This window comes from Lepisosteus oculatus, chromosome 24 (assembly GCF_040954835.1).
Source record: "Lepisosteus oculatus isolate fLepOcu1 chromosome 24, fLepOcu1.hap2, whole genome shotgun sequence".
NCBI classification, from domain to species: Eukaryota; Metazoa; Chordata; class Actinopteri; order Semionotiformes; family Lepisosteidae; genus Lepisosteus; species Lepisosteus oculatus.
In genome coordinates this window covers 1,249,833-1,274,955 of record NC_090719.1, presented here as the reverse complement: position 1 = coordinate 1,274,955, position 25,123 = coordinate 1,249,833, and the positions used below count along the sequence as shown (strand labels likewise).

The following is a 25,123-nucleotide window of genomic DNA, read 5'->3' as shown; positions in this document are numbered from 1 at the left end:
TTGTTGTTTTAATTTAGCGTTGCCGTGGTCTCTGCTGTGTTCTCCATCACCTGTAGGGCAGGGCGCAGTTTACTCTATCCTGTACTGGGTGAAATGTTTCAGATACAGGATCAAGGCTAATTCCTTTCCTCTTGCTCCCAGGGTGAGTGTTTCCGAACTCGTCTTGAAGTGGGGTACATGTACCCCCCTCGGGGAATGTTAACGACGTTGGCCCAGCACATTAACGAGCTCTAAGGACCAGAGTGGACAACGAGAGCCTCTTGTTTGTTCAGAAAGTGATAAATGTCTCTTTTTATTTGTCAAATAACTCTTCTGGCGTTGTATTTTAATGGGTGTACTTCTGTGTGTGGTTTCGTTAGGGAAGAGAGTTGGATTAAATCCAGTAAGGTACCGTTGTGCGACAAGATCGGGTTTTTCTGACGGGCTGTGTGGAAAATGCAGGAGAGACTGTCCCGCTAAGAAGTAAAGAAACTGTGCTGAGTGGCCCTCTTCTGCATTCATCACTGATTCACAGCGTTTCCCACAGCTTGCACTTTGGACTATATCGAAAAGTGTCATTTCAGTCGAGGCAGATAAGCCACTGCGCCTGTGGTTTCACCCTCGTGAATTGTTCATCCTGTCTGCCCGGGTCCTGGAGTAATAGGAGAGACAGGAGAGTGTTTGTCCTGGAGGAGCTGGAAGCTGCCGTGATCCCGACCTGTGCGTCGGCGTTTGAAATGTACAGTAAGTGGAGATGCAGGGGCAGTGAGGGGCCGAGGGAAGACGAGCTCTTCTGTAGTTGGATATGCGGGAGGGCCCTTCAGGAGGAAGGTGCGCCCGAGAGCTGAGGGGATGCTTTTCGTGTCGCTGTGTCCGTGTCTCGCGTGGGCCTGCAGGGGCGGGAGCCGCCGGGGGGGAGACGAGCGCTTCCAGACCCGTTTTTTTTTTAGTTCTGCTGACGGGCCCTAGAGGAATCTGCCGTGGGATCATAAAACGGTGAGACCTGAATTTGCAGTTCCTCAAAAGATTAGCCTGCCCGCTCTGCGTTTGTGCAGTTTGGAATTTATCGTAAATAAAAACCGAACTGTTGGGGAAAAGTTGGTTTTTGTTTTCCCCCTTGGAGCCCCTAGACGTTAACTAGAATAAAGAATTTCGGAGTTTCTGTAGACTTCCAGATGTTGATGTAGATGTTATCGTTGTACGTTGGAGAAGTGTTTTGTCTTTTCACTCTCGCTGAGGCGCAGCAGGGGGCAGCCCCTTCACACACAGTAGAGGAGCTACACCCCTGGGTGGCACCACAGCGTGGGAGTGTGTGTTACATCCTCACAGCTCCGGGGTCCCGGGTTTGATTCCGGCTCCAGGCACCAGTCTGAGTGGAGTCTGCCTGCTCGTTCTGCGTTTCTGTGGGCGTTCACCTGGTAACGCAGTTCCCTCCCGCCTCCCGCCTCCCGCTGGCAAGCCAGTTTATGGCTGATCCGTGACTCCGGATGGTCCCTTTCCCAGGGGTGTCCATCCTTGCGTTGTTTCCGTCCCGTGGTGCGCACGCAGGCGTCCTAGCGTTTCAGGAGTTCGGCTCTTCTGCGTGATCGCCGCGGGCCACTGCTGAAACAGGAACTGAAAACAGGACCCTGTTGTTCGGTTGCTGCTGGAAAGCTAGTGTCTCTCTTTCCGGACGGCTATAAATGGTATTTTGTTCCCGTTTGGCCTTCGTTATTTAATTAAAGGGCTGTGCCGTGGCGGAACCAGCCCTCTGGCGTTCCTGTTTATATCGGCTGATGTGTAAATCCATCACGTCTTTCATAAAGGAAGTGTTTCGTTTTTATATGACGTAGTGAGCTCTAGCGTGCGCTGGCCACGTTTCTGCTCACCCAGGTCCAGATGAACAAGGCGCATTTAGAACTGACTGGTGAAGTCCAGGGTGAGTCTTTTTTATGTTGAGGAAAGCTGAGCGACATGCTGTCTTGCTCAGAGGAATGCACCTTTGTCCTGACTTCACTTCCAATCAATCCGGAGCTTCAGCCCAGCTGGAGTCCTGGTATATGAGCTGCCACTCGTTGCTGGCGAGGAGGAGCCACAGTTGTGTGTGGGGAAGCAGTCCCCGGGAGAGGCAGGTGCACATGGACGATGGCAAGAAACTGGCTGAGGGTTCTGGAGAGCGGTTTATTCCTCGTTCCTGGAATTTCCTGGAGTGAGTTTTGATCTTTTAAAGAGCTCTGCCCCTCTCCCTTGAGCACAGCTGGATCGGGATGAAGCCAGAACTGTGACCCACCTGCTCGTGGCAAATTCCAGTCCGCGGTTCCAGATCGGCATGGCAGGTGTCCGGTGGGAGAAAGAAGGGAGCCTGCATCAGGTGGCTGAGTCCGCGATTTGGGATGGGCAGGTGGTTCAGAGTTTTGATTTAATTTAGGCCTCCGTCCAGGCTTGGCAACCTCATTGTGCCAAGAAGCGCACCATTATAGCCGAGAATAAGATCTGCATGCAGATGTGATGAAAACAGACTATCTTGTGTGCCTTCCGATGTTCAGTGAATAGTCATTGAACAAGTCTCTTTTTTTTATCTTCTTTTTGCTTAATGAGGCTGGGCCTTAGGAATTCAGGCTAGGTTTAAACACTTCAGATCTCTACCAGGCCGTAGTATTGTCATGAGGTCTGGTGTGTCGGTCCCCCCCCCAGGTGTGGACTGCACCTCTGCACCGACTGTAGTATCCAGGCCTTGGATCTTGCAGGACTTTTTCCCCTCCTGCAAAGCTTCTTGGTGGCAGTACTCAGTGTGCAGAAGCACCTGAAATCTGCAGCTGCTGTGCACCATCCATGTTGCTGCTCTGCAAATTGCAGAAGGACTGCTCTTGGTTTGCTCATAAGAGTTTAATTGCTCCTGCTAAAGAGGAAGGCGCTGTTGTTATGTCCGGTAGCCGCGAAAAGCCAGCGCCTGTAGGACACGAGCGTGCCCATCCGTGCCCTCGCCCCCACACTCTCCCCCGTTGGCACGTTAAAAGTGCGGGCGCTCTTTGGATGGGTGCGCGCCGGTGCTTCTCCAGCAAGCTGCTCGGCTCTCTTCTGCTTTGCAGTTTCGGTTCTTCTTCGCGTCAGAGGGCCACCTGGCCTGGCGTCCTGTGCTTAGTGCCTTCGAGGCCAGCAGAGCCCCGTGTGGCTTCGTACGTCTGCTGGAAACGGGTGCCGGGTTTGCGAGTGGATCCTGATGCCCAGAGTGGGAATTGGTGTGAAATTTCCCCAGAGCGAATCAGCCTCTAGGTTGCATTCATGAAGTGACTTGTTGCTGTCCCGCTTAAATTGGGCCGCATGCTTGCTTTTGACTGTGGCTGAGGGGTGGGTGTGCTGTTGTAACCCACTGAGCACCCTCTTGATGGACGCAGAAGTGTGCTCTTCCTGTACACCGTCAGCGGCGGCTTTTGTAGCACAGGGAGTTTCTGCCTGGCAGCAGGAATTCATTTACGTTGGGGAAGCCTGCTTGAACACATCTTTAAGCATACTTTCTGTTCAGGGTACTTGGGGGGCGGGGGAGTGTGTGTGCCTGTGACCGCAGGCATGCTGGGGCTGTGAAGAGCGTGCATTGCACTGAACATCTGTGGTCGAAGACCTGGAACAGAGAGGAGGGAAGTTCTGTGGCTGGAAGTCATGCTGGTACTGTCCACTGATTTACAGAGTGTCCTCTCAAAAGTTAACTGGCAGATGTAAGGCAGTTTTTTTTCTCTCGGCTGTGAATTGGCTTTGTCGTCTTTCGTTGGACACACCATCTCCTGGAAGTAGGACGACTGGTATTCCAGAAAGCCTCAGGAGGATGTAGTCTCTTCACAGCCAAAGGAAGTGATGTTTTGTTAGCAAGTAAGAAGCACAAATGTTGTCGGACGAAATGGCTCCGGTCTCCAGTACAGGAAGGAAGGGGGAGCTTAGTGCCTCGCAGAAGAGAATAAGCCTTTCCCTGTGGGCCGAGGATTTTGCTGAGCATTCATTTGCACGCAGTTTGCACCGTTTTGACTTATAGAACACCGAAGGGTTTATATGCGGAGGTTATCAAGTTTGCTTCCAGCGTGCTCGTGTGCTTTGATTTAGCAAAAGCTCTGAACTTGCATGCTTGTGGGAGTCCTAGTACTGCTTTATTCCTGTTAAACCGCCCAGTCAGGTTCCCTGTGACCTTCAGTATCTGTTGGAATAAGGGAGCGCAGTGATTAACTTCCTACGGCTGGCACACCTCACCATTCATAGGTTAACTATTAGCATTTGATCATAACGCAGACTAATCTGAGGTTCACACCCATTCGACGAGTGTAAATTGTGTGCGTGTGCGTGTGCTCTGTGATGTGCTGGCGTCCCGTCCAGTGTGCAGTCCTGCCTTGCGCCCTGCTTACAGGATGGGCTCCAAGTTACCGTATCGTCTACCAGGAATCCCTTATTGCAGTGAAGTAGCTAGCTTTCCCTCTGTATTTCAAAAAATCTGCACATAATCACATAGTCTCAATTAAGAGTGTCTTTGCATACTATGCATATTATCTACAAACCCAACCTGCCTCAAGTTGTAGGTTTTCCTAGGCTGTCTGGCTGCTCCAGGGAATCTATAGAGCAGTTTCGAGGAAGCAGTCGTCCTGCTCCCGATAGCAGGAGTTTGCAGTACTGTGGAAGACGCAGTAAATCACAGCTCCGCCTGGTGAGGAAGTTCCTCCCTCCCTGCCGCCCTGGGCCCGCCCGGTCAGGGTGGATCGTGGGCAGGAGGTGCCCGGCGAGGTTGATGCCATCTGCCCAGAACCGGAGCCCAAACAGTGGCGGTTGAGGTGATGCCACATGGCCGGAACCGGAGCCCGAACAGTGGCAGCTGGGGTGATGCCACGTGCCCTGGACACTCTTAGCACCGGTAGCTGAATGCTCTGCGATGAAGAGCCACTCAGCTAATGGTGAGCAGCACCAACAAGGAGCGCCGAAGTGGTGCGTACTGCACCAGCACTTCTTGTCCGACGGTAAAGATTCGCTTCGAAAAAAGCGAGGTGAAAATCTTGAAAGAGTCGCCTACCTGGTGCCAGATCGTGTGCAAGGGAGTGTTGCAGCTGAAGATCAAGTTGTTATGCTATGGGAGTCTTATAAACCTACAAGTCGCACTACAGGCATTTTTTACCGCAGTGTTTTGGATGAACTTGGTTTGAACTGTGAAGTTAAAATTGAAGCAGCAAAAAAAAAAGCAAGAAATAATTACATCCGCGGATCAGCTTTTTCTCCTAGTGCAGCTAACTGTGTAGCTGAGGTTTCTCCAGTGTAACTAGGGTCCTGGGACGAGAAGCCTGTTTTCCGTCGACAAAGAGCCTTTTGTGTGAAAGAATGCTTCAGGAAATCATTCAAATTATATGCATTCCCTCCTGTTTTTTCTTCACTTAATAAGCAATGGAGAGTGAGGCATTTGCATTATTCTGACAGACGTCTATTAAAAGCAGCAGAGTTTCTTTTGTTTGTGCGGATGTGTGTGTATGTGTGAAGCCGGTCCAGCTGTTGACGTTGCAGGGCTGCTCTTTTTATTTGCATTGACAGCCTCAGCCTCGTTACAGATAAGAAACCCTAATTCCAGCTCGGCTGTTTGTTTCAGACAGCGAGAGTGGCTGTGTTGCGCGGTTGAATTTTGCTGCCCAGCTGTCTCCACGTTCTTGCCGGTCTCCTGAGGAAGCGGCGCCGTTTTAGCAGCGCGTTCTTAGCCGTGCCGGAATTAACCCTTCGCGCGCGCCAGCTCGGGAAATTGGGTGGCTATCGGTGCGCTCCGTCACTGTCTGCCTCGCCGTACGGCTAAGCGCGTGGCTCGTTGCTCTCTGTACCTGCTTCCCACTCAGCCTCTGTCTTCTCATCCGGATTTCTCCCTCTTGCTCTCAATCTCTACCCCCCACTCTCCTTGCCTGCCTTCCTGACCTCCTAATTTTGCTCTCTGCCCCTGCAGACAGCGCCCTTGTCCTCTCCTGTCCTGCTGGTGAAGATGGTTAAGCCAGACATCCACACTCTGGCCCATCACCTCAAGCAGGAGCGGCTCTACGTCAACTCGGAGAAGCAGCTCATCCAGAGGCTCAACGCGGAGGTGCTCAAGACGGCCGAGAAGCTGTACCGCGCGGCCTGGATCGCTAAGCAGCAGAGGATCAACTTGGACCGATTCATCCTCACCAGGTAGGCGGCACCCTCTCCCCCAGCTGTCTTGGAGCGGGGGGGCCTGTGTGCTACAGGCACGGGGGGGGGGGTGAGTGAATGATTAGGGTGGCTAACCAGTTCATCGTGAACAGGAGACGACCCAGGGGAAATTTCGGATGCCGGACTTGAGGGTGTCATTTACCCCAGCAAGTGCTGGATCAGTCAGATTTCCACAAGACTGCAGACAGCTGGTGCAAGTTTACCAATTTGTAGTTGTTAAGTATTTTCGCCTCGGTTGGTTTAAAAGAATCGTTGACGTGTGGGTCTTTCTGTTGCACACGTCAAAGCCCAGTCTTTCATGCGCTATTTGAGGCACTTCCTCTTCGCTGCGGGGAGATGCTCTTTTTTTGCAGCAGCAGGTTTCACCGCTTCATCCAGACCTTCTCAAGTTCCTCAATCAGCTCTTAGCTACCCATGTGGATTATCACACTGCACACGTATGCGATCTCACAGTCCTCTGGCTTACACATGTAGCGGATCTCTGTCTGATTAACCTCCTGACGTCAAGCTTCGTTTGACACGGGGGTGCTGGGCGCACAGAATTATGTGAGAGTACATTTGGGTCCACTGGCACAAGACAGCGTACCTCCTTTTAATTTGCTGTGTCATTATTCTAAATATGCAGTGCACACACAAGAAGAAATTGGATGTTTTTCTATATCAAGTTAATCTGGTAAATGCAAGCTGGTGTCCGGCAAGTTAAAAATACTCTGTCTCAGTGGGTATCTTAAAATGCACACTTTTGAGGGTTCAAGAGAGTGTTCTGGCTTACTAAAGCTCTGGAATGTGCCATGGCTCTGTTCCGAACACTGTCCCTACGAATACCTGTTTTTAAAACGCACTGCCTGAGTTTTGTGGCACACTCTGCTTCCTTGTCATGCAGCAGATGGTTTTAACATCGGAGTGCAGATGAACAGGGCTTACCCTGGAGAGCCAGCTGCCATGAAGGCTAGAGAAGCATCTCCTGATGACACTGTAGTCTCTGATCGTCCGTGTGCAGACTTGTTCGCTCGAAGTCTCCTGCCATGCAGGGTTATTCTGGAATTGCATTGGAGGGCCTGAATGTTGTTAGGTTAGGGCTTTAAAATATTGGACGGATTTTCCCAGCTTAGCACACGCTGCCGATTCAAAGACACTAGTAAAACTTGCAGGGATGAAACCCTGCAGAAAGGGAGATATTAACCCTTGCAAACACTCTAAAGAACCTAAATGGGGAAACTGGGGGAGAGGAATACTGTGATGCTGAGACCTGGGGGTCATCTCATCGCACCCTCGTGCACGATGAGGGGGTGCTCTAGGAGCTGCCCCGCCCTCGTGCACGATGAGGGGGTGCTCTAGGAGCTGCCCCGCCCTCGTGCACGATGAGGGGGTGATCTTGGTGCTGCCCCGCCCTCGTGCACGATGAGGGGGTGATCTTGGTGCTGCCCCGCCCTCGTGCACGATGAGGGGGTGTTCTAGGAGCTGCCCCGCCCTCGTGCACGATGAGGGGGTGATCTTGGTGCTGCCCCGCCCTCGTGCACGATGAGGGGGTGTTCTAGGAGCTGCCCCGCCCTCGTGCACGATGAGGAGGTGATCTAGGAGCTGCCCCGCCCTCGTGCACGATGAGGAGGTGATCTAGGAGCTGCCCCGCCCTCGTGCACGATGAGGGGGTGTTCTAGGAGCTGCCCCGCCCTCGTGCACGATGAGGGGGTGTTCTAGGAGCTGCCTCGCCCTCGTGCACGATGAGGGGGTGTTCTAGGAGCTGCCCCGCCCTCGTGCACGATGAGGGGGTGTTCTAGGAGCTGCCCCGCCCTCGTGCACGATGAGGGGGTGTTCTAGGAGCTGCCCCGCCCTCGTGCACGACGAGGGGGTGTTCTAGGAGCTGCCCCGCCCTCGTGCACGATGAGGGGGTGATCTAGGAGCTGCCCCGCCCTCGTGCACGATGAGGGGGTGATCTAGGAGCTGCCCCGCCCTCGTGCAAGGTGCCGTGGTGTGAGGAGGTGTTTAAGAGCTGGTGCTTGGTTCCCAACTGTCCCGCCCTGTGTCCCGGCAGTGCCGAGGCCTCGCCCGCGGAGTGCTGCCAGCATGCCAAGATCTTGGAGGACACGCAGTTTGTGGATGGCTACAAAACCCTGGGCTTCCAGGAGAGCATCTATGGGGAGTTCCTCAGCCGCCTGCGGGAGAACCCGCGGCTCGTGGCGTCTTGCCTGGTGACTGGAGAGAAGCTAAACCAGGAGCACACCCAGGGGGTCACGCACACGGTCTTCACCTCCCTGTACGGCAACTGCATCATGCAGGAAGACGAGCACTACCTGCTTCAGGTGAGGAGCCCTGCTGCCCTCGTAGGTCCCCTGCGTTCTTGGCACTGCTGCGAGACCCCGCAAAAAAATCTTCTCATTACGATTTTAAAAAGACAAAGGGGGCTGCATGTTTCTGAAGGGCATTTATATGAAAAATAGATGTGGTCCATAACACATCTGAATGTATTAATGGAAACCTTTGTGAGAGTGTGCATTTATTGCCGTCCATTAACATGATATAAATTATTCAGGGATATGCGCGTACTGAGGACATAGGAGTTGGTGTGAAAAGTATGCTTATTAATGCAGTTTAATAACCCACAAATGTAAGTGCTTCCATTACCGCTGTTCTTACAATGTCTTTCTTGATGTTGTATTTGGCCAGGATTAGGCATTGTGTCACTCAGCCTAATTTTAGTTCAATGCGTATTGCACTGCTGCTGACTGTGAATTATGGTGAATGACCAGGCACTGACAAACCAGATGTCGTTGTGCAGCAGCTTAGAGTAAGTTTCTTTGGAAACAGGCAGGTCTCTTACAAAGCCCTCTTGTGAAGATTGGATAAAGCCCTACAAGGAGAATGAGCCCAGTTATGATTACCACACTAGTGTTTTTCAGCAGGTTGCGACCTTGTAGCTTTCTCTCGTCAGACCTCAGAAGCTATTGGAAGAGTGGTCAGTGCTAGTGTTTCTAAGGAAACACCAGCAGGCTGGTTAAGTGGTCCTGGTGGACCAGTAGGCGGTGCTCTTCCCTCTGGACCAGTATTTCCAATCCAGTGTCCCCGTACTGTGACAGGTGACACTGTGCTTTAAGACATGTCCCTTGTGTGAGGCTTTAAAATGAGGTCCTGACTGCTTGACACAGTCTGGCACCACTAGCGAATTCAACCTCAGTTCCTCGCTCCCACCCGCCCTCCTGATCTGTTGTTCTCGAGACGGGATGTGAAGGGGCCTCCTGGGGCCGGTGGTCGGTGCGATGGCGGTGGATTGACGCTGCCCTGGCTCTTTCCCCCAGGTGCTGCGCTACCTGATCGAGTTCGAGCTGAAGGAGAGCGACAACCCCCGGCGCCTGCTGCGCCGCGGCACCTGCGTCTTCAGCACCCTCTTCAAGCTCTTCTCCGAGGGCCTGTACTCGGCCAAGCTCTTCCTCACCGCCACCCTGCACGAGCCCATCATGCAGCTGCTGGTGGAGGACGAGGACCACCTGGAGACGGACCCCAGCAAGGTGACCGAGCGCTTCACCCCCGCCCAGCAGGAGCGGATGTTCGGCGACAAGGGCTCCGAGGGCTACCGCCGCAAAGTCCAGGAGATGGTGGAGTCCAACGAGGCCAAGCTGGTCGCCCTGGTCAACAAGTTCATCGGCTACCTGAAGCAGAACACCTACTGCTTCCCCCATAGCCTGCGCTGGATTGTGTCGCAGATGTACAAGACGCTGTCGTGCGTGGAGAGGCTGGACCTGGGCGAGGTGCGGACCATGTGCACCGACCTCCTGCTCACCTGCTTCATCTGCCCGGCCATCGTCAACCCCGAGCAGTACGGCATCATCTCGGACGCCCCCATCAACGAGGTGGCCAGGTTCAACCTGATGCAGGTAGGAGGAGGGTTGCCAGAGGCCGCGCGTCCACCCAGACCAGCTCTGAGACCGCCGAATGCGAATTTTAGAGAGGTTTTACAGCACAGGAGCCATTTGGCTCATGTGAGCGCTTGCAACCGATCGATACCAAAGTGCTAGTACAACACATGCAAACATGAACAGGAGATTATTTCTTCTGGATCCAAAAATATTGTTAGTTTACCTCTTAGCGATTTCTGTTTTGTTTTGAAGAATTGTATAGTCCTTTCCTCAAGCGCAAATTTGTGATTTTGATACGATTCCCGTAGGGTTGCAGTCTCTGCATGCTTCTGTGCCTAAAAGCTTGTGGGGAAAATTGCCATTGGTTTGAAAAGTTTTGGAAGGCTGCGTTTTAGCAGTGTTCAGACCTGTTTTTTATCACACTGTCCTGCTCAGCTCCTCTCCTGTCCTTGTGCTCTTGCAGGTGGGGCGGCTGCTGCAGCAGTTGGCCATGGCGGGCACTGATGAGGGGGACCCCCGTGTGAAGAGCAGCCTGTCCAAGTTTGATAAGGTAAGGGCTGCATGCGGCCAGCGGTGCTCACTAACGTCTGTGTAGGTTGTTGGAGCAGTCCCTCTACACAGTTTACCCACACTGTTGGAGGTCATCTTTCTCATTGCACAGAAAGAGGAGCTTCTGACTCAAGTTGCATGCATTTAACATGTCCCCCTATCCACTGTGGGTAAGTTCTTATGACGCAGTGGTCTTCGAGAGAACTAAGTGCAAGATAAAAGCTTGTTCTCCTTCATTCAGTAATTGAAGTCGATCTAAATTAAAAAGATCTCCTCCTACTGCAGTAGTTTAATTTTCTTTTTCACAAATTACACACATTACATTACGGCGTCCAGTTGTTTTTAAAAGAACATGCCATCTCTTCAAAATATGATTTTAAAATTGGATTCGGGAGTTCTGGGAGATGTGACTGGCAAAAAATACACAAGCCACTTCATTCTTGTTGGTAACTGGCTGGCGTTTTGTGTTCCAGAGCTGTGTCGCTGCATTCCTGGATGTGGTGATTGGTGGGCGGGCAGTGGAGACCCCGCCCATGTCCTCTGTGAACCTATTGGAAGGACTAACGAGGACTGTAGTGTACATTGCTCAGGGTCAGCTGCTAGCACTGGTAAGGTTCAGTTATTACATGTTATTGTCATTAATGTACAATACACTCTGTATTTAAAGCTTTTCTTGCCAAAATAGTGGAGTATTCAATTAGATCGTTCTTTAAAAGATGTCTTATTTTTAGTCTCGTCACTGTTGTTCTTGAAATCAAAGTTGTTGATTTGCATTCACAGGTATAGTTTTTTTATCAATGGTGAATTACATTTCTGTATTTAGCCATAAATCGGATCCATCCCATGCAGAGATCCTGTATTGTTTCTTCCCAGTTTGGAGGAATCTGTTTTTAAATGCATTTTTAATAAATGTCGGGGGGACAGTGTGTGCGGTCCTCATCCCTTCCATGTTGGTGTTGGAGAGCAGGAGGCAGAGCTGCTTAACAGTAGCTGAATCCAAATGGTTGTAATAATTTGTCTAAAAATCGGGATTAGGAGAATTCGCTTGCGCTCGGCCGGTCCTGACCGGTTGCTGAGGTTTGTGCGGCCGTCCTGCAGGTGGATTTCGTGCGGAACGTGATGTCCGGCGACCAGCTGCGCGAGGAGGAGAGACTGGCCCTGGAGACTCTGCTGGCCAACGTCCCGCAGTCCCGGCCGGGCAAGAGCAACAGCCTGGAGCTCACCCCCTCCAACACCCCCCAGCTCTCCCCCGCCACCACCCCCGCCAACAAGAAGAACCGGCTGCCCATAGGTACCTCGTCGCCTGTGGCCGCCGCGGAGCTGTGGAAGGGTTTCTGGCGGTGCAGTCACATGCCGTCTTGAAACAAGCGTCCCTTGAGGAAACGCCGTTTGTATCGAGCTGTGCTGTCGTTAAAGGGGGCTCCTTAAACTGTGGCGGTGCTCACCTCCTCCTTCCTTACAGCAGTTTCTATGGACGTCACCTAGTGCTGTCAATCGGACAAAAAGCTGGTTGTAGCAAAAAAAAAAAACAAGCCTCAAGCCCCATGCAGGGCCTGTTGGAGATGACCATGCATCAGCCTGGTGTTGATGCTGTAGGGTTGAGTATTGACCTGCTGTGGGAATGATGTGTTGTGGTTTTGTTTCTTTTGCAGTTTGGGTTCTCATTTTAATTAGGCACTGCACTGCAATGCACTAGCTGGGCATTGGGGTCTTAATTGTGTGCAGCAAAGCTCACAGCCCTTTAATTTGTTCTGTGAGCCAGGTTGGTCCAGTCCTTTAGACTGCAAGTCCCTTTAAGAATACGAGCTGGGAGAGGTTATGACATTGTTCACTTGAGCCAATAATGAGCTGAATTGGATTGAAGAGCTACAGACGCCCTGGCCCACCATGGTGGTGCTAGTGCCCAGAAATGCGATACTCTGACACTATTGGACTGCCATACCACTCCTTCTGTTTCCATTGTGTTTTGCTCTGTCTATGAATTACATTTTTATTGATTCCTTGTAATCAATATTGGTAAATTTTTAAAAAGTCAAGACTTCCAGTGTTATGATGAAAAATGAGATGGGTTCTGAATTGACCCTGGGAGCAAGGAGCTAATGAGGTGTTTAGCTTAGGGCCGTAGAAGCAATTGCTGCATCTGGATAGCGGCACTGTTACAGGGGTGAAAACCAATTATATCGGGACACGCTAATTAACGCATTGCTTTCATTACGGGTGTAACTCGGAACATTCTGTTCTATTCCTAACACGTTGGTGGCAGATCCATATAAAAGCAGAGTATCTCCATAACATCGCGGCAACTTCTTCTCCAGGCGAATTAATACGGACTACAAACAAATCTGTTTTTAATGGGAACGATTTCTCCAGCATTCGGGAAAGTTGTCAGCTGTTTAAAAAAAAATGTAAAAAAATGAGAAAATGACACGTACACACATCACCGGAGCCCTCGGTGATACAGTCACCACACAGACCAGCAGAGGTCTCTTTTACTCCACTTCGTCCTGGCTGATACGGAAGCAGGCAGGTTCATGAACAGGCTCGCAGGTGCTGTGCAGTGAGGTAGCCTGAATGCGGGACATCTTTAAAATAGAACAACCTGGTGCGACGGCTATCCCATTTCCAAGAAATATTAAATGCGACGTATGACACAGCAGTGTCAGTTCACTATGCGTCCACGTTCAGTTTTTGTGGGTCTGCTATGTTTCCGAGCTGTCTTCTGGGCCAGTTCTGGAACATGAGGAGACCCGTCTCTGCAGATGGCCGGAACGCAAATGCCAGGAGTGTAGAGGAACGATAACGGGAGGGGGTTCTGAGTGGGTCAGCCGGGAAGGACGCCCGCTCTGCGTGCAGGTGGGGCCCCCAATCCAGACGGCTCCAGTTTGACCAGCGTCTGCAGCCAGCCGTGACTGGGACTCTCTGGGCGCCAGTGCGCGATGGCCCTGAGTGTTGCTGAGGCAGGGAGGGCGCTGGTTGACCAGGCTAAATTCCCAGGTTTGGGGAAAACCGCAGCTTCCTGCACCACATGTTGCCAGATAAAAGATGGCGTGGACCCCGTCAGAGGAGACCGCCCGCAGGTCCTCCTTCCCTCCGCCCGCAGCCGAGTCATAAACTAGACGCGGTGATGTCTCGGGGCGACAGAGGTGTGGCATTCGTTGGCAGATGCCAAAGTTAAAACAGGAATTGAGAACGCGGCCGGCGGTGTAACTTGACGTCCGCTGCAAGCCGTTGTGTCGATGCTCCAAGGAGTCCCTTGTATCCCGAAAGTGAGACGGGAGGAGTGCAGCACAGTGGTATTGAATCCGAAACGGCAGCTGTGCTCGATGGGATGGTTTCCGATGCCTTGGGAACGGGAGTGCTGCCCACCGGGGCATGGCGAGCATCCCGTGCCGCTCCGGCGCGGCAGCTCGCGGTGTGACGTGACCCGCCGGGGCCGAGCCGCGTGCCGTAATTCTTTCCCTCTGTTTTTTCTGTTTCTGTTCCTTTGCTGCCAACACTCAGGACAACACTTAGCAGCTATTACCTGCTGGGATCCCTCCTCCGCCAACCTGTCTGCACACATTCCCTTAGTAACCCCTTTCGGTGGGTAGAGCAGGGTCCCGCCCTGTGCGCGCCATCCACCGCTCTCCCATCGGCTGCTCTCCCCTCGGCTCCTCTCCCATCCACCGCTCTTCCATCGGCTGCTCTCCCCTCGGCTCCTCTCCCATCCACCGCTCTCCCATCGGCTTCTCCCCCAGGCGCCTGCCGCTGCTGCGTCGCTCCATCCCACTGCAGCTTGTCCTCGAATGGCATGCAAGGCTTTTGTCTGTGACCTTGTGCATCCGTCCACCCTGCAAAAGCCCTGGTCAAGAGCAAGGGAAAGCAAGGTCCAGCAGTCCATTGTGCGCAGGAAGCGCTGGTGTGAAAGTGCATGTTAAGCTCGTGTTTATAAAATCGGCATGGGCATCTCTCATGAGAGAATTAGGGAATTCGTACTCCACACCCGCAGTGCCAGGTTTTGAATTTGTGTCTTCTTCCTAACATTTGAACATTTTCATGTGAAACCTCAAGTGGGGAAAAAATGTACAGTTTTGTTGAATTTGCAGTTATCAAGGTGTTTAACTTGCACCTGTCCTGTTACATTAGCACGTCCAGCCAAAACAAAATGAACTTTTCAAAAAGGGGGAGAATTAGTCTTACCGTTCCAAAACCGTGTTGGGCTTTCCAACAGCGGATCCCAGGTCAGCCTTGCCTCGCTTGTAAAGAGAAAGACTTTTCACAGCTACTGTCTTAAGTCAGCCTGTGCTAGATTTCCACTAGGAAGCACAGCTGGAAGGTGAGTGACTTAAGAGTGGAGTAGATTCTCCCTGGAGAGCAGAAAACCACAACCTCTGTGAAATGCATGCCAAGCTTTCTGTGTCCTTGGCTGTTGCTGCACTTTGAGTTTGGCATGCACCCTGTGATGTATGTTTGTGCTGCAGGCCTTGTGTTGCTATAGCTGTATACTACATATATAGTTTTGTACATAGTTGTATAAGGAAGAACTGCTGGTAACAGATCATTTAAGTATGTGTGATGAGAGACACTGCTAGAGAAGACAGAAGTCCAGACATGTTATCTCTGCTTGCAGGCTTCTTTCATTTAAATACATTTTTTAGGATGGTTAGAATTTGTGAGCGTGTAACAATCGCAAAACGTGCAGGGACAGTGAATAATGCACAGTGTTTCAAGAGGGAGGCAAGGTTTCTAAGCCTTGGCAAGGGCCTGCGTCAATTGTGAGATTGCATTTGCGTGCACTTCCTGGCCTGCCTACTGACAGATTTAGTCCATCGGGCAAATGTGTAGATCTCAGTCAAAACCGTACGAAAACAACATGCATGGTGAAACTCATGATCTCCAGAACAAAAAATCGTGGAGTAAACGTGAAATGAGAAGCAAGGCATAACTGGGATGAGCAGGTAGTATGTCAAGATGGTGGAGAGAAGAAGTGAGTCTTATGGGTTGAAATTGGCAAAGGAAAGATCTCAGAGTAGCACCTGGATTTGAGCTCATGTCACACTGAGCCGTTGACTCAGCAGGTCATCTGTTATCTGCCAGCAGTGCAGTGAAACATGTTTGAGTCGTTTGTCCTGTGATGCCATGTGGCTGGAACACTATGCTAGGGGTCAGTATAACGTCCTGTCCTCTCATTGCTTTGTAGCTGCCTCGCGAAGCCGCAGCAGGTCTAATATCGCGCAGGACCAGCAGGGGGAGCTAGAGGCCTGCTCCCAGGACTCCTTGCAGGAAGTGATGCCAGAGGAAGTGCTGGTCATCTCCCTGGGCACCGCCCCTCAGACTGTTCCGGGGATGATGTCAGAGAATGAGGTAATTCTCGGAATGCAGGGTCGCGAGGCTAAAAAACGGGTTACAAGTCCATCAGCTTTTCTTTGATTAGTGTTTCTCTGTCTTGGAAGGAAGTAAATCGGTTTTCTGCATGCGTTTCTGCCCCTTTAAAATATTTAGAAGATGCACCTGTTTAAAAAGTAGATAGGAGATATTTGGCCGATGCTTTTGTAAGGTTTTGCACACCCCTTTAGTTTCCCTGCTGTTGGATTTTATTTTTTTCTCGTGACAGATTGCTGTCTTCTTTTGGGTAAAGTTTCTTCGCTATCTGTACTGCCAAACACTTCTCAAAAATCCTAGACCATCTGTGGAAAACGGTTGCTGATGGAAAGCCAGGCAACTGCCTGCTTAAAAATATAACAGTCTTAGAGCCCCTAAAGCTCCTGCTTACTTATCTAACCGCATCAGGGCTGGTTCCTCTTGGGTTGCCATGATACATTCATGCTGGGAGGCATTTACTGGATCGGAAAGGAAGAGCTTCTCTGTGTAAAGGTGTCGGGTAGAAGGTGTTGGTCTCTGCCACTTTCAGGTGTTGACGCTGCAGATGGCGGATGGTGGGCAGGGAGAGGTTCCTGTGGACGACACCAAGCTGCACGGCAAGCCGGACAAAACCCTGCGTTTCTCCCTCTGCAGCGACAACTTGGAGGGGATATCCGAAGGTGCGTGTTCCAAGGCAGCCTGTAGATGGCAGCCTTTCCCTGCTGAAAGCTCTGCAGGGCGCATGCAGAGAGGGTTGATGTCAGAGGCGCACAGCAAAACAGTCTGAAGGAAAATGCTGTGCACTAGCTAGTGCTCCTGCATCATGGGTAATCACTTATTGATTAGCGCAGTTTGGATTGTTTGGCATTGGTGTAGAAGACACCAGTAGTGACGGACTGGGAAGTGGATTGCCGGTCAGATGCAGGAGTTCCGTAGGCTGGGATAAATGTCTTATTCTTTTCACGGTGCAGTAGAGGTGTGCCTTTTGTCTGTTGACTGTGTCAGGCTGCGTGTTCACAGGGCCCTCCAATCGCTCCAATTCGGTGTCCTCGCTGGATCTGGAGGGCGAGTCGGTGTCGGAGCTCGGGGCCGGACCGTCGGGGAGCAATGGAGTGGAGGCGCTGCAGCTCCTGGAGCACGAGCAAGGTGCGCCAGACCTCACCCCTACTCGCGCCCGTGACCCCGTGACTTCTGGTCGAAATATTTAAACAGATCCGTGGGATTCAATTGCCCTCCCAGCTTGTTTGAGTGATGCTGACTGCACTGTGAGTGTGCACCTACCCCTCATACTAATACATTCGTAAGGTTCTGCAGTCAGTTGCAGGGTGGGTGAGTGGCTCAACCAAAGCTGTTAATGAGACATCTGAAAATCCACTGTGTGTACTTGGCCAGTCCTGTGTTAAGAGGCAGCCCTGTCCCTAGGGTTAACCTGGAGACAGTTTAATCGAACCCTGGACCCCATCTGCCCATCTGTCATACTGCTGCCAAACCACTGTTTGATCCCCCTATTAAATTGGGTGGAAAATGCTATTTGACTTTAGGTTTTATAGGTCACTATACTTTCACTGAAGTGCATTTCTTCAGTGATCGAGTGTAAAAGACGTTAAGCATAATGTTTTATAAAGTCTAATGCTTTGTACAGTACGTCTAATTAAGAAAACAATTAGGTTAGTCGTTTAATTGATGAGTAGGCTGGACAGTGAACCAGGCCCTCTAGGAATTGAATCTGACATAACAGGGTTAGGCTCTGGTGACAAGGGCATTTTCAGCTGCTATTAAGAAGAGCCATTTGCTGTTCATCATTTTAAATGCAGTTTCCATACTGCACTTTGCTGTTCTTTCATAGTAAAAAAATAAACTTCCATCATCTGTAATTTTGCTTTAAAGCTTCAGCATGAGATGAATGTTCCATGAAAGGCACCCCTGCAGCGGTAAAGAAAAGGCCTTTCTCAGAGCTGTGATGGGCTGTGGTCCTGGCAGGCCAGTGCGCCAACTTTGTGCTCTGCTCTTCTCTGCAGCCACGACGCAGGACAATCTGGACGACAAGTTAAGGAAGTTTGAGATCCGGGATATGATGGGGCTGACAGACGACCGGGACATTTCGGAGACGGTTAGCGAGACCTGGAGCACCGACGTGCTGGGAAGTGATTTCGATCCCAACGTGGACGAGGACAGGCTGCAGGAAATCGCTGGTGAGAATGAGCTTGCTTCTTTACCCAGGCTCCTCAGCAGGCACCGGTCAGGCCCTCCGGTGTTCTGCAGCCTTCCCTGGTTTTGGTTCCCAACTTGTTTCGGTTCACAAACCGAGATTTTCAAAATGGTCATCTGTTTGTGTTGCGCTTATCGAAACCACGGGTCCCCAGTTCTTTTTCTAGGTCTCTTTAAAGCAGCAGCATCCGAAGCGCTGGGCGAAGCAGTTATACTAGTCCACCGAAGCCAAGAATGAGCTGATTCAGATTATGAACGCAGCTGGACTGAAACCCTGCAGACTCCAGGACCAGGATTGAGTTTGCTTCCTGCCTTCAGGATTAGTATTAGCGATCCTTGCTGTAGACAGACTGGGCCTCCAGGACAAGGACTGGGGACTCCTGCTGTGCACACAGGGGACCTCCGGGATCAGCATTGGTGTTCCCCAACTTAAACAAAGGACACGTGCTGGACATCCTGCTGCCTAGAGCACAGTGTGCAATATCTCCGCTTAGTGAAGTGATTAGACTGAAAGATTGGACAGAGCCTCATCGAAGCTCTTTTGGGATACGGCCGCTGCAGAGCCTCTCGGTGGCAGTGTCTTGTGCAGGAGTAAGCCAGTCAGCTACAGAACACCACAGAGCAAATGAGGGCCTTATTTTAAGGGTTAAATTTACTTTCAAGTTCTTTTTTTAACTCCGTTCCACTCCTAGTAAATACAAATGGCTGCTCTTTATCCTTTTTAATGAAAAGGAAAAAAAACATTTAATTAAAATTGTTACAGACGAAGAAGGTCTAATACGTGCTGCCTCTTTAACTTTAATATTTAGGTTTTTATCATTTTAAGATTTTTCTAATAAAGGCATCAGGTGCTAGCCTGCCATCTTGTGGTAGATTTGTAATACTGAGTCTCCTTTAATTCAAGTACACAATAACTAACAGACGGACAGCTGTTCTGTGGGAGAATGTCTTGGAGATCAGCACCTCTAAATCGGGAGTAAATTGATCATGGACAATAGCAAACTTCCAGTCACCCCTCTGCTGATCAGTTAATGTAACTACACAACTGTCCCTCTCCAAGACATCCTGGCTTGTGCAGAGCAAGCAGAACCCAAGCAGCTACAGTACATACAGAGCGTACAGCATCCAGCCCGCCTGCGTGGCTGTTAAAATTGAATGTTAAAATCAATGTATTGCTGCTGGAAGTGTTGACCAAAACTCGTAATGAGTGAAAGGCAGATGTCGTTAATCTAAGATGCACATAAGTTAGCTTGGATCTGGACATGCTGCCTGCAAGTGTGTCAAGCTGTGGAAAGTCAGTGTCAAGGAGAGGAAACTCTTCAACCAGGAGATGCAAAGCTGAGTAGAGAGCCACTCGGACGCAAATACCCGGCTGTTTAGACAAAGGACAGATCAAAAGACGTGGAAAGCTAAAACCGAGACGGAAAATGGAGACCATAAAAAGAAAGATTTTACAAAAGACATGGCAGATTGCAGAACGTAGCTGTAGAGGTGCATCTCCGTACAGATGTACGCTAATATTGTTTCTCGTAGCGTCTGCAATCATCATGTTCAATAAAAAGAAACAATCCAGCATGTTAATCTCGTTTTATCACCCCCTGCTTTACCCCCCCACCCACCATTACATTAAACCCTGACATTCACTCGGTCTCTGCAGTGTTATTGACCTTGGTTCTTTCTCGTCAGAGGCTGGCATTTTTCATTCTTTGGAATATGGCGTTCGGGGACTTTTCCATCATTAAGTGAATTTACAGCGATTTCCTTATGTGTTTTCTCCAAGGGATTTGGTTATGAGATGCACATTAAATATCCATTAATACCTCATTATCCCACTGATAAGATTACCATGATAATGAGGCAGAAATTCTAATTGTTTCACTTCTTGTTGTGCCACTCACTTAATCACGAGCCTGAAAGATGGAGCTGCGTGCCCCTGCCTTGAAAACTGTAAACAGCGACAGCGGGGCAGGGTCCGTGTCACCTCGCGCCAGCCCCTTCCCTGATCCTGCTCTTCCCGAGGAGAAGAGGCACCGACGACTCTTTGCTGTCCCTGTTCCCGACGGGGAAAAACGGCTCATCTGCCCGCTCTGTTTGTGGCTTACTGTTGTTGTACAGATGCTGGACTCTTAAATCGAACCCGAGCCGAGACCTTATTCTCCTCCGGGCCTTGCGTTCCGAATACATCCCGGAGTGATAGGACTGTTGCAATGGGAACCGAGATAGTGGACGCGTTTGCTTCTGTGTTCGCGCAAACAGCTTGCCCAGCGACTAATCATCGTTATAGGCATCGGCAAGCAGGTCTGAATTCTGCGGCTCATCGGAGGGATGGAGGAGAGGGAAGTTCATCAGCCTCCTCGGAGGAGCATGCAGGAAGTTGGCAACAGTCAGGCCTGGACTCGGGCCTTCCTGCTTATGAGCTGATTGCTTTTAGCGCTGGGCCGCATAGTCTGCTGTAAAAAAAGACCGATATTTCCCTCTGCTGGGTGTGAAAGAGGGCGCTCTTAGTGATGTTTTTTTTCCCCCCTCTATTTTCCTCTTATCAGGAGCGACTGTGGAGAACATGTTGGGTAGCCTTCTGTGTCTGCCGGGCTCAGGGTCGGTTCTGCTGGACCCGTGCACCGGATCTACCATCTCCGAGACGACCAGTGAGGCCTGGAGTGTGGAGGTGCTTCCCAGCGACTCGGGTGAGTCCAGGATGCTGCAGTGCGCCCCCCGTAGGAGTGCTGGGTTGTGGGAGTCCCACCATGTGGGAAATAAGGCGACTTTAGGAAGAGGGTGTGTAAGTGCACCACATCCCCAAGCATGAAACAATACATGATACTACCGAATACTTGGTGTCTTTTATCTGGTAGCTTGCTGTCTCACGCAGGGCACAGTTGCAGAAGGCTGGCTTTGATTGAATTGCCAAGTCTCTTCGGCAATTGCCAGTAATTTTGGAAGAGCGTTGTTTTTGTGTAGCGGGGCTCCTTTGCAGCTCTGCCTTCACGTCTGTACGGGTGCGTTTGCGCACTGAAAGCTCGCTCTTTGTCTGCTCCCTCCCTGAGGATCTGCAGGTGCCCCCGCACCTGCAGTGAAAACCGCAGGTGGCATCAAACACTGGAGAAAACTTTTCATTCTACACTGTGTCAGCATTGTTGAGAATGCCAGAGTATTGAGTGTCTTGATGGCCTAGTCCTTTGCAGGTGTCTTGCAATAGAGCTGTTGCATGTGTTGGAGATGCACAGTTTGTAATAGCGTATACAAGGATTTTTAAAACGGAAGTACGTACAGAACAGCATCAAAAGTGATTGAAAGTGTTTGAGACCATAAAATATCTTTAAACAATTACTATTAACAATTCGAAAGGTTTCATGAACAAGAGTATTGAATTAATAATCAAAAATAAATGATCTTATAATTGTTGTTGCCGCATAATTCTTCTACATTAATTGAAGTACACAATTGCAATATGTCCAGAGCTGAAATCATATGCATGATTGGCCTGATTGCTTTTTCTCTCTGCTTGCTTCCTGGGCTGTGCACTGTAATAACGCTATCAATGTTTCGCCTGGAGCTCCCCGCTTGTTTTACGCTGCTTAGCCATGAAACAAGACTCAGAAGAGCAGTTCAGTTGCACATTATTACAAACGAGCATGCAAATTAATGCTCCGGTCAGTAATGAGATACTGTATAAAAATTCATGGCTTGATTTGTTCATTTTAAACCCTGCCGAATAGAGAGCATTTAGTGAAATACTTTATAATCACCCTTTCAAATAGAATGCTCTCTTTTATAATGATCACTACTTCCTGTGTGTATAGTGCAACCCTCTTAGGATAAAGCATTTACTGAATTGGCTGGGAGCAGATATATATACAGTTGCAGATGTGACTATTCTTCCCCTTTGTTCTAAAACGGAAAAGTGAATTGACATTTCATTGTACTTACAAGGTGTCAAAACTTCATGACTACAGTACAAGCATGGATATACACACCCCTGTATACTACAGCTTTACATGTTGATTCAGGCATTAAAGGGCAATATTAGTACAATACCTACACCCGGACAATTCTTCTGTTGCCATTAATGTCTCCAATTTAAATCAAGGTTTTGTGGACATTTAGGGTGTTGGTACAGTTCTATGGGTAGTAGCCTATCTGCACTGTTTACGAGAACAGGTGAAGTGCATTGTTCCTGACTGGCCTGTGCCATTAACTCATTGTGATCGGTGCTCCTGAAACGTGTGCCGTCAGGGTTGGGTGTGCCCGGTCTGCCCAGGGTGCCCTGCGCTTTGCCGGCTTGCGAAGCTGCGCCGTGGGACTCACGGGATCCAAGTTTTTCCCACATGGGACGGTGCACGTTCTGGAGGCACAGATACACGTGGTCTTCTAGTCTGAGGTGTGAATAAAAGACACTCCCAAATTTGCGAAATGGGAAAAAAAAAGTAATTCCCCCATTAAAGTTGGTGCATTCCGATTTCTGCCGCCTTTAAGCTCCTTGTCGACCTCTGCAACTGTTCTGCACAGCTGGCTTTTAGCTCTGCCCCTCACACCTGCAAGACTCCAAGAGCTGTGCCCAGTCTTTGTTAATGCGCCGTAATATCTCTTGGATAAATAACCAGACCCGCTCGAGGAGGGTTCATCGAGGCAGGAGGCTGCGGCCTGTGTTGCCGGTGCCTGCTCCTTCTGGGAGCTTTGAAGTCGTGACCCGACTCGGCCAGCCCCCGGGGGGGGGCGTGGGGCGCCGCTCGGCGCGCAGGCCGCGTCTCTCTCCCCCCCCCTTGCTGACAGCGTGGCCCGTTTCTCCTGCTCCACAGAGGCCCCGGACCTGAAGCAGGAGGAGAGGCTGCAAGAGCTGGAGAGCTGCTCGGGGGTGGGCAGCACGTCCGACGACACGGAGGTCCGGGAGGTGGGCTCGCGGCCGAGCACCCCAGGGCTCAGCGCCGTCTCAGGTAGCGCCGCCGTTCCGGCCCGGCCCGGCCCAGCCCAGCCCGGCCCGGCCCGGTGCAGTCCTGCAACACGACCCGCTCCTTGACTGTGGCGCCCGATCCCGCTAGTTGGTTAAGTCAACAAGCCGGTTGCGGCGCACCAGGGGAGTGGAACACAAGGGCTTCAAGCCGTAATACGGACCCTTGCAGGCAGGGTGTTTCACAGTCAGCAGCCGTGCCGTGAGCCCCTCTGCGTGCTTCCGCGTACTGCTCGGTCTTGGGTGGACATTGAAGCTGGCTGTGGCCTTGCTGGCCTGCAGAAGGCTGGTGCAGGAGAGCGGCGCGCGTCTCCCTGCCATCAGCTGTCCGGCAGCACGGCTCAGGGCACAGCAGTGTCCGGAGGGGGATTTGTTTTTTCGGCCGTGCGTCTTTGTTTTTATCGGGGAACAAAAGCGGTCAGTTCCGCCACACCTGACTGTTTTACAATCGGCAGGGCTGCGTGACCGGCGTTAAAAAGCCGGCCTGGAAATCTCCAGGGGTTCAGCGCCCCCGATCCACAGGCGTTTTTCAAGGTTGTTGCGTCCTGAGGTGATTAAGCCGTGGTCCCCCTGGACGCCCGAGGCGCTTCCTCAAAAGGGGTCCCTGAGGTGCTGGGAGATGAATCACCCCCAGTTGGTTATTTTCCTTACCATTAGCTTTCTTGTCTCCTTTTGTCTTGGCCCATGGGAGCACTGTGGCTAATTTAGCGTCCCCATGGGGCTGCTGGTGAAATCGGCAACTGCACACGCAGCGCCACTCCAGCGGGCTCGGTGTCCCACTCTCCCGTTTCCCGTTTCAGGGCCCCTAACCTTGATGCCAGTCCTGTCTGTCGAGCTGCTACCCTTTTCAGCTGCTTTCCAGGTTCCTTTAGGAAAAAAATAGAGCCAGCAAATGAAAGTGCTCTGTTGGCCGTACCAGCTCAAGAACTACAGGCCGAGCTGAAGGAAAGCAGGTCTGCATTAATTAAATCGGTTGCAGCCTCAGACTTGGCCTTTGTCACCTGTGGCAAGGGCTGTGATCATTTCCTGTTGTCTTTTTGGACTAATAAAAAAAATCAGGATTTTGGATCCTGGGGATTTGGAAATGCAGTCGTTGTTCCCTTTGCAGCTGCTGGCAGATGTTGGCTGAATTCCCTGGTTCCGTGAATAAAATGCTTTCTTCCTCGGGCAGGTATAAGTGCAACGTCAGAAGATATCCCGAATAAGATTGAGGATCTGCGTTCGGAGTGCAGCTCGGACTTCGGAGGGAAGGATTCTGTGACCAGTCCGGATGGAGAGGAATCTGGACACGGTAGGGTGGCTCAGTGTCTTTTCTCCAGTCTCTGTGCCTATGCTGCGGTCCAGAATGGTGTGATGTGAATGGGGAAAAATTACCGGGCGTTGTCTCTGTTTTGCTGAAGTCAAAAATATTCTTTTGATGTCACGCCTTCGGAAATGCAGATACTATGCTGTTTGGAGGGCAGCTGCGTTTTGCTGGGGCTATTTGCTTGGCTAAAATTTCTCTTTTCATAAGAGACAGTATAATACTAGACTGCCTTCTTCAAAAACAAAAAGCTCGCGTCAGCCCTTGTGGCCTGCTTTGTCACATGACCAGCGACAAAAACTAAATGTGTTGAGATGGTGCTAGCTGAGCCTATGAAATGAAGGTCAGGCTGTTCTGCTAGGCATACTGCTTGTATTAATCGGCATTTCCCTTTCTGTTGCCCAGGAGCACACCATCTGACATCGCCACCTTCTCAAGTGGACTCGCTGCTGGCCATGTTCGATCCCCTCGCCATGGGTGACGGTAATCCAGCTCCTCTGCTCTCGCCAGCGCGGACAGCCCCTTGATTCTGTGGCAAAACGTTTCTTCTGTGTTGGAAAGGAGCATCGCTGACTCCGTCTTATGACGGAAACCTGAAAGAAAAGCTTAAAAGTTTAAAATTAAATAGATGTGCAGTCATAGTCCTTTCCCTTGCCACAAAGGCCTTTGTGTTACTTAGTGAATTTTTCTTGGACAGTCAGATTTTCCCTGATTCAGCAGAGCCTTCTCAGCTTCCTAACCGAAGTGGGGTTGACACCTGCAGCTGATGGAATGATA

The 25,123-nt window shown here is 50.8% G+C and overlaps 1 protein-coding gene across 6 annotated transcripts in view; it reads left to right on the top strand.

The window, feature by feature from the left end:
* Positions 1 to 25,123, top strand: part of gapvd1 (GTPase activating protein and VPS9 domains 1) — a 65,825-nt gene that overhangs the window by 25,026 nt on the left and 15,676 nt on the right. For 3 of the 6 annotated variants that reach the window (XM_015366731.2, XM_015366732.2, XM_015366733.2), the window contains exons 2-16: positions 5,909 to 6,129; positions 8,183 to 8,450; positions 9,444 to 10,019; positions 10,465 to 10,551; positions 11,024 to 11,158; positions 11,649 to 11,841; positions 14,052 to 14,132; positions 15,730 to 15,893; positions 16,441 to 16,570; positions 16,911 to 17,036; positions 17,909 to 18,082; positions 20,642 to 20,782; positions 22,895 to 23,029; positions 24,215 to 24,334; positions 24,752 to 24,829. In XM_015366731.2, coding sequence (XP_015222217.1) covers positions 5,909 to 6,129; positions 8,183 to 8,450; positions 9,444 to 10,019; positions 10,465 to 10,551; positions 11,024 to 11,158; positions 11,649 to 11,841; positions 14,052 to 14,132; positions 15,730 to 15,893; positions 16,441 to 16,570; positions 16,911 to 17,036; positions 17,909 to 18,082; positions 20,642 to 20,782; positions 22,895 to 23,029; positions 24,215 to 24,334; positions 24,752 to 24,829 — 2,629 coding nt within the window. Of the gene's footprint in view, positions 1 to 5,592; positions 5,728 to 5,908; positions 6,130 to 8,182; positions 8,451 to 9,443; positions 10,020 to 10,464; positions 10,552 to 11,023; positions 11,159 to 11,648; positions 11,842 to 14,051; positions 14,133 to 15,729; positions 15,894 to 16,440; positions 16,571 to 16,910; positions 17,037 to 17,908; positions 18,083 to 20,641; positions 20,783 to 22,894; positions 23,030 to 24,214; positions 24,335 to 24,751; positions 24,830 to 25,123 lie in introns of those variants that run through there. The other 3 variants (XM_015366736.2, XM_015366737.2, XM_015366734.2) reach the window with 2 other exon arrangements.